Below are 12,576 nucleotides of genomic sequence, written 5' to 3' on the forward strand. Positions count from 1 at the left end.
TAAAAGTATGAAATTAGAACACTCCCTAACACCATACACCAAAATAAACTCAAAATAGATTCAAGACCTAAATGTAAGACCGGACACTATAAAACTTTTAGAGGAAAACATAGGAAGAATGCTCTTTGACATAAATCACAGCAAGATCTGTTCTGACCCACCTCCTAGAGTAATGGAAATAAAAACAAAAATAAACAAATGGGACCTAATGAAACTTAAAAGCTTTTCCACAGCAAGGGAAACTATAAATGAAATGAAAAGACAACCCACAGAATGGGAAAAATATTTGCAAAGGAATCAATGGACAAAGGATTAATCTCCAAAATATATAAACAGCTCATGCAGCTCAATATTAAAAAAACAAACAACCCAATCGAAAAATGGGCAGAAGACCTAAATAAACAAACCATAATTCAAAAAGAGTCATGTACCAAAATGTTCATTGCAGCTCTATTTACAATAGTCAGGTCATGGAAGCAACCTAAATGCCCACTGACAGACAAATGGATAAAAAAGATGTGGTACATATATACAATGGAGTATTACTTAGCCATTAAAAATAACAAAATTGGGTCATTTGTAGAGATGTGGACAGACCTACAGACTGTCATACAGAGTGAAGTAAGTCAGAAAGAGAAAAACAAATATCATATATTAACGCATATTATATGTGGAATCTAGAAAAAATGGTACAGATGAACCGGTTTGCAAGGTAAAAATAGAGACACAGATGTAGAGAACAAACGTATGGACACCAAGGGGGGAAAGTGGGGGTGGGGGTGAGATGAATTGGGAGACTGGGATTGACATGTATACACTAATATGTATAAAACAAATAACTAATAAGAACCTGCTGTATAAAAAATAAATAAAATTTAAAAAGAATCTTCTAACCAAAAAAAAAAAAAAAAAAGAAAAGAAAAACATGTCAAACAACATCACCAAGCTGGAATTAGCCAAATTCTACAGGACCAAAGACCTGGTTTCTTCAAGAAATAAATGTCATGGGGAACTAAAGAAAAGAGGAGGCAGAGGGGAACTGTTTTAGATTAAAAGAGGTCTAATAAACATACTAAACAAAATACAATATGGGGACTTTCTTGGATCCTGATTTGAACCAAATAACTACAAAAAGACATTTTTGAGTCAAGTTTATTTTCCTACTTTTTGATATAGACTTAAAGTTTCCAATTATTCCTTCCGTTAACTTGTAGGTTTTTGTTTTTGCTTTCTTCATCGAAATTACATATAACAACTATATTTGACAACTAAAAATTCTGTAACATCGTTTCTTTTTCAACACTAGTTTGTTAACCTTTCGGAAATAAGTTTCTCTTCGGGAACAGAGATGACAATCACTATTATGACCAAATTTGGGAAATGCTAGAATACTGTTTTTTGGGGGCAGGACTTTTCAGACTTTATATGTTCAAGAGAAATGACCAGAAGAGCACCTAGAATACAGCATTTTTGCCACATCCATTTTCTATTTGAACCTTTTTAACAGAACATCTCATGGGACTAGTATTATTTGGAACTCATTTTAGCAGAAATCAAAACCCTAAAATATGTTTATGCTTGTCATAGTTAAGTGTATTTTGATGCTCTATTTGATAATTTTAAAATACAATAGAAGTAGGAGCTAAACTACATACTAGGTATTTTCTTATTTATGAAAAACACTTGAAATATTTATCTAGAAATAACCTATGAGAATTTTTATAATCTAAAATATGAAAAAAGAGCAAAATACCAAATATTGCATACACACCTGGCAGAATTCACATGTAACTTGAATTTCATAAGTTGTACAACTTATCACGTCCTCTTTTTCATGGCAAGGATACTGAAAAATGAAGTGGTTTCACACTGTTAAATATAGTTTTGAAACATTTCTTGAAACATAGTAAAACAATAAAAACACTCAAATAATTACACTCTTTGTAACACTACTGTCATCCAAAAACCCATTCACTATTAAGAATCTTTATAATAGAGCACTGCTCCTAAAATATGAACACCCATATAAATGCCTTAAACATAGGTATTAGTATATCCAACTCCACCATAAAGAGGGTAAAAGAGAAACATTTAACTTAGCCGTTGAAGAGCAGTAATTCAAAGAGTGAAAATCCTGACTTTTGACGTCTGATGAAAAGACGAGATCTAGTATTTCAAAATATCTATTCAGAAAGCTTTAACTTTTAAAAAATGTAGTCAGTGATGGTCTGGTTCTCAGCCTAATTCATCACTATTTGTCCCATAATGTAATGATAGCTGATCTATATAAGAAGCTCCCTCTTCCCTAACTTTATAGCTTACTTACTTGACATTAGCTTAAGGACAAGTACAACATACTTAAATTATGTTTAAACTGTGAGGGTCAGTGGCTCATCTTTAAACTCTGCTAATCCTCCATTACAGTCACTGAAACCCCATGTAGTGGCAAACAGAGTTAACTATATGCTTATCCAAATAAGCCAATGGTACACAGAGAAAATTTTTATTTTACATAATTTTGCTTATAAATGTGGTGTCAAGAATGTCCTGCTCAGGAAAATTGGGTAATTCCTGTGGGCAAATGTATAAATAGCTACAGTTCTGAGTCCTAGAGTCAAAGATGGTCTGATATAGGAGATAGAAAGAAGCAAGTTCTTGTCCTGGTCTCAGGCAAAACTTGTATCTATCTGGTAAGGTTACATTTCATCATTCACATTCAACTTTACCATGTGGCCTGTGAGAAGAGGGGAAAAAACACTAGAACAATCCAAAGGAAACCTATAAAAGTTATGCTTCAGTCATTACCAGTAGAATGTGAACTCAATGAAGACAAGGAACTTATCTTTGGGTTAACTACCTGAAACAGTGCCTAGATTATAATAGCTTTACTAATTAAATATTAAGGAATGAATAAAGAGCCGTATGATATGAAAAAGTCAGATAAATTTATTTAAGTTATCTAACTCAAAAAACTTCTAAAACTAATAAATGCAGTTCATGTTGCTTTGAAAAATCAAAGCAATATTTAAACTTAGTTAAATTCAAGAAACATTTAAACACCAAACTCATGCCAAGACACAAAGGTGAAAAAACAAACAGTCCAAAAAAAACCAAACCAAAACAAACAGTCCCTCCACTTTGAGAAACTTTCAGTCAAGTAGAAGAAAGAATACAGAAATATAATTTCAATTCAATTTGGCAAGAATAACAGTTAAAATATTAAAAATATACAGGTAGTGCAGGGACCAATCCGATAGTTATAGAAAAGCTTTGAGGGAATTAACCCTTCGTATCCCCCTCTCTGATCTTTTCCACACCCCCCTGACTACTATTGTCCCATTCTTCTACAAAAGGTGTTCCTTACCTGCAGTAAGAAACTTCTATAGTTCCTTTCCTACAGTCTAGGAACTAGACTATTTCCTAGCCAACCAATAAAAATTCCCATTCCTTATACTATTTCCTAATACCTAGCTGAGGTCTGTAAATATAAGTCAAAGCACCTTGACACATAAATGATGAGAGTTCTTCTGGGAGGATTAACAAAGAGATAGCATTTTAAGCTAACTAACTGAATCTCAAAGTCTCTAAATCGAGGTTTATCTCCCTTTTACATCAAGGGTGGAAATATGCTCCTAGAAAAGCATGGGAAGGAGGCTTTGTTCAACTATAAATTGTCAGAGAAGACAATGACTGCAGATAGTGAAATGTTACTATACCACACCACTCTCTGGCAAGCATCCATAACCTATACTGGTAGGAAAATCACTGTCGTGAAGAATACACAGGAGGGTTCTAGGCAAGATTTAAAAGAAGCCAGTTTCTTTGGTTTCTCTAATCTCCCTCTTAACTCTTCTTCTAACACTCCTTCATCTTCCCTACCCTAATGATTTAGTGCCAAAGTTCCCCCTTTTGTCTTTCAACCAACAAATATTTGAGTATCTACTTTGTGCTTTGCACTATGCTACATGCTAGGGATGCAGTGGTGAGCTAAGACAGATTCTGCCCTCAAGAAGCTTTCCAGGATAGTGAAGGAGCTTATGCTAGCTAATCAAGCATCCAGCTCAGACTCCTCTTTCCATTTTCTAAGACAATTCCACATAAAAACACATGTATGTTCCTCATATTTTCTCTATTTCATTGCTATAGGCATTTTATTTTAGAACTCCAAACTTGGTTAAAGGTATATTTTAAATTTTGTTTGTTATAACATAGCCATAGAACTATCCACCACTAGGTATCCCACATAAATGATCAATCTTACATAATTCTAAAAAACCTTTAAAGCTCAAGTTTTAACTGGGGTTCAGAAAGAGGTCATTGTTATTTCTGGATAATATGAACTAAATTATGCTTACTGAATTAAGATGTTGTAAGGAACTTTAAATTTGCTCCCAGAAAAATACAGAAAAAAAAAAAAAGTCACCCAAAATACTATCATTCAGAGATAACTACTGTCTAACATTCCAGAGTACATATTCAGTCTTATTAATGCATAAAGATAAATAAAAAAATTTTTAATTGTAAAAAGAGCATTACAACTTCCTTTAAAACACAATTATCTAAATTCTGCCACATCATCAAATATTAGGTGTCATTTTTAATGGCTATATAGTATTCCACAATACAGATATGACATATTTATAACTAATTCTTTACTACTGGATTTTTATCATCAGTGAATATATTTGAGGACAAATCTTTGTGTAACATCCACATGAGGTAAAGAATAGGGATGGCACCAGCCCAGGATAGGATATCAGGGCCCAAGCAGGAAGATGTCTACTTGATGAGGAGGAAGGGGTCTGGTGGCAACAAGCAATTCATTACATATACATGCAGGTATTAACTGAATAAGTGAATTTATCAAGGATATAGTAGATGAAGGTAAATTCACACTACAGGTGAAGATAATTACATAGAATGAACCCTGGTACTGGATGAGATTTCAAGATATTCATGTGCACTCACGACTTTCAATATAAATATACAGATAATAATATGTGTATATACATGCATATATATTCACATATATATATTGAAGGTAAATTCACACTACAGGTGAAGATAATTACATAGAATGAACCCTGGTACTGGATGAGATTTCAAGATATTCATGTGCACTCACGACTTTCAATATAAATATACAGATGATAATATGTGTATATACATGCATATATATTCACATACTTCCCTAGCTGTGTCACTGAGAGGGCCTGGGAGCACTGATACCCCAATAGCAATAAGCCCTCCAGACCTTGATGTCAAAATACTATTCTCCACCAAAAGGAACCTGGGATCCTTGAAGAATTGGCTGATTCCGAGGCTAAAGCAGGAATAATACATGATGGGCCTTGAATACCTTGTGCAAGAAAGTAAAGAAGGACTTAGGGATTTAGCCAGAAAGTGGCCAAATCTCAGTCAATTTGAGATTCAGAATAAATGATAGTGGGCTTCCGTGGTGGCACAGCGGTTGAATATATATATATATATATATATCTGCTTTTCTTACATCTCATCAAAAACAAGTAAGAAGGAAACCAATTCACTTCACAGAAAATAGTGTGAGTCAAGTGGGAGCAGGACATTCTTAAGATACTGCTGGTCTCCCCCGAAGGGGACAGCCAAGCCCTGTCTGTCTTGGGTGTTGACAATGTGGACAGAAATGTCCAAAGGAATGATAGGATCTATCCTCTGCCTCTCTCCATGTTCCTGACCAAGAAACAAAGGACCTGTGACTCTCAAAAATATTTGGAAGAAAATTTCTACCCATCTCCACTATCCACTCATTCAGTCTCCCAAATAGGAGGAGAAATAACTTGGTGAACTTGAGAAAAGGGTTATTATGGATATGTAACTTAGGGCCCTCTTGGCTCCTGAGTTCATTTCTCACAGAAAGATATGGGAAAGACTACAGTCCTTCACTACATGGCTGGGTAAACATTTAATCTGTAGACCTCCCTAACCCTCTGGGGTGGGGCATCCACTGTCTTTACACTTGGGGTAAAAGTTCATTTCAGGCTTAGGTCCAAAACATGTTCTCCAGTCCAGACCTATCAGCAATAAAGCTGGTATCTATTTTCATTCTTTTAAAATTTTTAACATATAAATCATTTTTGGACAAAAACACACGCCCCTGGTAAAAATCAAACAGTACAAAAGGATATACAGTATAATGTAAGTCTTCTTCCTTTTTTCCCACCCCTGACCTCAGTCCCAATTTCCAAAGATAACCACTCTTACCAGTTACTATGTATTTTTCCAGAGATAAACCATGTATTTACAAGTATATTATATACGTGTATATCACATTTTTATACAAATTGTGGCATTCTATAAATGCTGTTATGAATTTTGCTTTTTCATTTAACAATGTATTACAGCTGGTATTTTAATCCCCCCATCCACCAAAAAAAAGAAAATAGTGTGAGTAAATGAATCTTTGAAAATAGGGGTGGAAGGAAATGAAACAATTTCTGGTGACTAATTTCAGAAATCACTAGAGTCTAAAATGTGAATTTGACTGATCTTCTAGTTAGTTATAGAACTACAAATGCTGTAACCTCTTACACTTAAAGCATGTACTCAAGTTTCAAAGCAGATTTCTAACATATGGATATTACTAAATGTTACACACAATGTACAGAATTCCCAAACATTTCTAATACAAATAATTTATTTTATGAAATTTATTTGGAAGACATTTGACTATTTTGTACCCGATACTACATTGAGAATAGGAAAGATGGTCCCTGACCTCAAAATCAGATAAAATCAGATTAGTAAGGAAAACAAATAACTGAAAATGGTAATACTAATTCAGTGATATACATATAATAATAGATATACACAAGCACTAGGGGAACATAGGGGAATAAAGGGTATACTGGAGCTGGTCATCTCTCCTCCGTACCCATAATCCCCTCTTAGAGACAGACTGCCAGCAAAGGGCAATCCTGTATTTCCATGGCCTGACATAACTGTTTCAGGTGAACCAGAGGAGACACCTGAACAGTCAAGCCAATTAGATTACCTCTTCAGGAAACGTGTAAAAAGAAAACAAAATAATAATAAATCAGCCAAACAGAGGTATACACTAGACATTCAAAATCATACTCAGGACTGGTAGACATTTTCTGCCATGGTCATACTGATAAGAAATTAATGAGGGACTTTGCTGGTGGCCCAGTGGTTAAAAATCTGCCTGCCAATGCAGGGGACACGGGTTCAATCCCTGGTCCAGGAAGATCCCACTGCCGCGGAGCAACTAAGCCTGTGCGCCACAACTACTGAGCCTGCGCTCTTGAGCCTGTGAGCCACAACTACTGAAGCCCGCAAACCTAGAGCCTATGCTCCGCAACAAGAGAAGCCACCGCAATGAGAAGCCTGCGCACCACAACAAAGAGCAGCTAGCCCCCGCTCGACACAACTAGAGAAAGCCCGCACCCAGCAACGAAGACCCAATGCAGCCAAAAGTAAATACATTAATTAATTTTAAAAAAATTAATGAAAGCCAGAATGGAGTAGGCACAGAAAAACAGGGACGAGAAACCATGTAGCCAAGATGAAGGAAAGAAGTTTCTGCAATGCCTGACTATGCTTTCTGTGATTGGGTCATGTGAGAATCTTCTGTATCCTGAGTATGAGCTTTTTTTTTAGGTTGAATTTATCTGATTTTCTACCCCCTAACTAAGACTAGTACCTAGCCAACCCTGAGGAGAGGGTCTGCGAAGGGTACTGAAGGAAGTAATGCCTGGGCTTAGTCTTCTCAAAGAAATAAGAGATGATGTTTTGGGCAGAGGAGACAGCATGTAGAAGCACAGTAAAGCAGAGTACACTGAAGGATCTCTAAGAACTTCTGATGGCTAAAGCATGGGATATATGATTGAAGGGAAGAGAGGTGAGGCCAGAGAGGGAAGCAAATCTCAAAGGGCCTTTAATACCCCAGTAAGGAGTTTGGAGTCCAACCTCACTCCCCCATCCCACCCGCACCCTGAGGTTATAAACTATGGTCCTGCACCAAAATGTTGAGCTAAGAAAGTTGTTCTGTTTTTTAAATGGTCAGTGGGTAAGGAAGACGAAGCAACAGAGACTATACGTGACCTCCATAAAGCCTAAAAATCTTACTATCTGCCTCTTTAAAGAAAGTTTGCTTAATCCTGCTGTAAAAAAATGGAAAGATTTTAAATAGGTGAATTAGATAGTCAAAGGGGCATTTTTGCAACATCTCTAATGGAAGTGTGGAGTATGGACTGGTGAGAGTAACACTATGCATAAGAAAACCAGTACACGTTACTACTAGATTCAGGAAAGAGAATGATGGTTTATACTCAAGCAGTGCCAGTCAAAATGAGAGGAAAGGACAAGTTACGGAAAAAAATGTTCTTATGATAAGGCCTCTTTAACACTGTCTGTAGACCCTTGCGTGGACTGACCTCTGCCACCCACCCCAGTCTTAATGATACCTTGATCTCTTGACTGTAGTTAGGCAGACTTTTAATCAGCTCCCTCTCTCAGACTAGAGGGCTCTTACTTCCCACTCATCTGTTCCTTTCTTAGTTAATACCACTCACCTCTGATCTCCCTCCATCCACTATCCCCCAACCCTGAAATTCGGATGTGTCATTTACTTATTCAGTCAATAAATATTTATCGAGCACATGCAAGAGGGTAGGACTTTCTGTCCAAAATATTTTTGAAATATAGAAAATATCTCAAGGATTAACTCCTGTTACTATTCTTACAAAATCCTAGGAGAGTTGGGACTTTCATATTGGAACTCTTTGCTACCGAGGGCTCCCTAGTGAGACAAGTTTAGGACCCTCTGGGTTAAACAAAATTACATACTTTTATGTAAAGTCTTCAGTGTGCTTTTACATGCTGATATGCACTGTAGCTCCAAAAGGATATTTCCAAATTTGCTGAACCTTAGGAATTTTTTTAACTAAACACTATCAATATGGTAGGACAACTAGCATTCTGAGGACTACCGTCTGGAAACACCTCTTGAACTTAATAATATTTGAGAGACAATCCCAAAATAAAAGACCACTTTTGCAGCAAAAGCTTAAAATTTCTTACCTTTCTAGCTGGTGGGCCATGAGTTTTATTTACTCTTCTGCCAGGAATCCCTCAACTCTAATCAAGTAAGCAGTGCTTCTCAAGTTTCCATCTAAGTATCCCTAGGGCAAAGGAGAGGCAGAAAAGAGCAAACTCATTACTACTCTGCAAAATCTAAATAACTCCAGGAACTTCCCTGGTGGGGGCAGTGGTTAAGAATCTGCCAGCCAATGCAGGGGACACGGGTTTGATCCCTGGTCCAGGAAGATCCCACATGCGGTGGAGCAACTAAGCCCGGGCGCCACAACTACTGAGCCTGCCTGCCGCAACTACTGAAACCCGCGCGCCTAGAGCCCATGCTCTGCAACGAGAGAAGCTATGGCAATGAGAAGCCCACGCACCGCAATGAACACAACCAGAGAAAGCCCACACACCGCAGCGAAGACCCAACACAGCCAAAAATAAATAAATTTAAATAAATAAATAAATAACTCCACTACAAAAATTTGTAAATGTTTATTTTATATTTTAAAATGCATGTGTATTTTGCCTTCTATTCCACTATTTTTTAGTATAAAATTAAGGTTTCCTGCAAAGTCTTTAATGCTCCAGGAAGATGTTTACCTTGTTGCCTCCCATAACTCCTGGCACACTGCCACCTATCAGATGTGTAACAGTTTCAAGGATGGAAGGATGGCAATGGAATCTTGGTGAAAAGAGAAAAATAAAACTTTTTAATGTAACAGAAGGAAGAGGTAGTCACAGCTGATCCGCGAAAACAGCAGTGCTGAATCTTGAGAGTCAAAATTCTTAAGAGTGGAGGTTAATGGTTCTTCTTGTGCCAGTGTGCCTCACACAACTGTTTATGTGCTTCTTATTTGGAAATGACTTTTTTATGCCTGTATCAGTTAGGATTAGGTTCAGCTGTGGGTGAGAAAACTCAAAATAACAATGGCTTAAATGAGTCAGAAGTTTATTTCTCTCACAAGAACACAGGCAGTCCAGAACCATGATCATTGGGAACCCAGGCTCCTTCTGTTTTGTTGTTCTGCCATCCTCAACATGTGGCGTCCCCTTCACAGTTTAAAATAACTGCTCAAGGTCTAGCCACCACATCAATGGCAGGAAGGAAAATGGTGAGATGAGAGATAGCCTCCCTTTAAGGACACTTTTCGGAAATCTTACAGGAAACTTCTGTTCTGGCCAGAACTTAAATCACATGGCCATAGCTAGCAAGGAAGCTGAGAAATACATTCTTTATTTCACCACATGCTTAGAAAAAAAAACTGGAGCATCTACAATAAGGAAAAAGAAGAGAATGAATATTGGACAATTAGTTGTTTCTGTCATCATATGTAGCTCATTCTAAAATGTAAGATGGTTGGATACCTTGTAGAGATGTCGTATCAGTCCACTGAAGGGAGCTTTCAAAGGCAGAAACTCCCGCCAGGGGCCAAGAAGCAAGACCAATGTTAATAAGGACTTCTCTGGAGGAGAGAAGATGGCGGAAGACTAAGACGCGGAGATCACCTTCCTCCCCACAGATACATCAGAAATACATCTACACGTGGAACTGCTCCTACACAACACCCACTGAACGCTGGCAGAAGACCTCAGACCTTCCAAAAGGCAAGAAACTCCCCACGTACCTGGGTAGGGCAAAAGAAAAACGAATAAACAGAGACAAAAGAATAGGCACGGGACCTGCACCAGTGGGAGGGAGCTGTGAAGGAGAAAAGGATTCCACACACTAGAAGCCCCTTCACGGGCAGAGACTGCGGGTGGGTGCAGAGGGCAAAGCGGAGAGATTCCTGCAGAGGATCGGTGCCGACCAGCACTCACCAGCCCGAGAGGCTTGTCTGCTCACCCGCCGGGACGGGCGGGGGCTGGGAGCTGAGGCTCGGGCTTCGGGCAGAGGACCGGGGTTGGCTGCGTGAACACAGCCTGAAGGGGTTAGTGCACCACGGCTAGCCCTAGCCGGGAGGGAGTCCGGGAGAAGTCTGGAACTGCCGAAGAGGCAAGAGACCTTTTCTTCCCTCTTTGCTTCCTGGTGCGAGAGGAGAGGGGTTTAAGCGCACCGCTTAAAGGAGCTCCAGAGACGGGCGCGGAGCTGCCGAAGAGACAAGAGACTTTTTCTTGCCTCGTTGTTTCCTGGTGCACGAGGAGAGGGGTTTAACCGCACCGCTTAAAGGAGCTCCAGAAACCGGCGTGGAGCTGCCGAAGAGACAAGAGACTTTTTCTTGCCTCTTTGTTTCCTGGTGCGAGAGGAGAGGGGTTTAAGCGTGCCGCGTAAAGGAGCTCCAGAGACGGGCGCGAGCCGCGGCTATCAGCGCGGACCCCAGAGACGGGCATGAGACGCTAGGGCTGCTGCTGCCGCCACCAAGAAGCCTGTGTGCGAGCACAGGTCACTCTCCACACCTCCCCTCCCAGGAGCCTGTGCAACCCGCCACTGCCGGGATCCCAGGATCCAGGGACAACTTCTCCGGGAGAATGCACGCCGGCCTCTGCAGGCTCGCCCCGGATCCGTGCCCCCCACCCCCCTGGCCTGAGTGAGCCAGAGCCCCGGAATCAGCTGCTCCTTTAACCAGGTCCTGTCTGAGCGAAGAACAGACGCCCTCGAGCGACCTACGCGCAGAGGCGGGGCCAAGTCCAAAGCTGAACCCCGGGAGCTGTGCGAACAAAGAGGAGAGGGGGAGGTCTCTACTTTGCCTTCAGCCTATTTACAATCCAGTAGAAATAGGAAGCTGTAAAAATATGAAAAGTCAAATAGGTCAAGACTTAAAAAGTGACAAAGCAGCAAAATGTGGATTTAACTGTCCAGTGGAGTAATTATAGCATCTCACATGTATTCAGCTGTTATATACAAGGTACCCTTAAGCAAGCCTGTAAAATGTATTACTTCTTGAATGTGTCTAATAAACCTAGTCTAGCGGGGAAAAATAATAGGTAGCCTTAATTAGTGCTTAATACGGTGCTAGGCACTGTGCTAAGTGCTTCACCTAGAACAATACATTTAATCTTCTCAGGTCCCCTGCGGGGAAGTATTACTATTACCCTGAGGCACAGAGATGTGAATGTCTTGCCCAACATCACAGAGCTGAAGTGGGAAGCCAGGATTCAAATCCAGCCCTCTAGCTCCAAAGCCCCACTCTTTTTAGTTTGTTTTTTTTTTTTTACTTTTTAAAATTTTTCTTCTTAATAATTATTTTTTATTTTAATAACTTTATTTTATCCTACTTTATCTTTTCTTTCTTTCTTCCTTTATTTCTTCCTTACTTTCTCCCTTTCTTCCTCCCTTCCTTCCTCCCTCCCTTCCTTCCTCCCTCCCTTCCTTCCTTTTTACCTTCCTTCCTTTCTCTGTTTCCTTTCTATTTTTTCTTCCTTTTATTCTGAGCCATGTGGATTAAAGGATCTTGGCGCTCCAGCCAGGCATCAGGGCTGTGTCTCTGAGGTGGGAGAACCAACTTCAGGACACTGGTCCACAAGAGACCTCCCAGCCCCACGTAATATCAAACGGCG

At 39.4% G+C, this 12,576-nt stretch overlaps 1 protein-coding gene across 1 annotated transcript in view; it reads right to left on the minus strand.

Moving 5' to 3' along the window:
- ATF2 (activating transcription factor 2) overlaps nt 1-12,576 on the minus strand; it is an 84,437-nt gene that overhangs the window by 58,991 nt on the left and 12,870 nt on the right. Inside the window, 2 exon segments of the mRNA XM_055088683.1 lie at nt 1,772-1,846; nt 9,079-9,179. Coding sequence (XP_054944658.1) covers nt 1,772-1,803 — 32 coding nt within the window. The 5' untranslated portion in view covers nt 1,804-1,846; nt 9,079-9,179.

Source organism: Physeter macrocephalus, chromosome 2 (genome assembly GCF_002837175.3).
Source record: "Physeter macrocephalus isolate SW-GA chromosome 2, ASM283717v5, whole genome shotgun sequence".
Taxonomy (NCBI): domain Eukaryota; kingdom Metazoa; phylum Chordata; class Mammalia; order Artiodactyla; family Physeteridae; genus Physeter; species Physeter macrocephalus.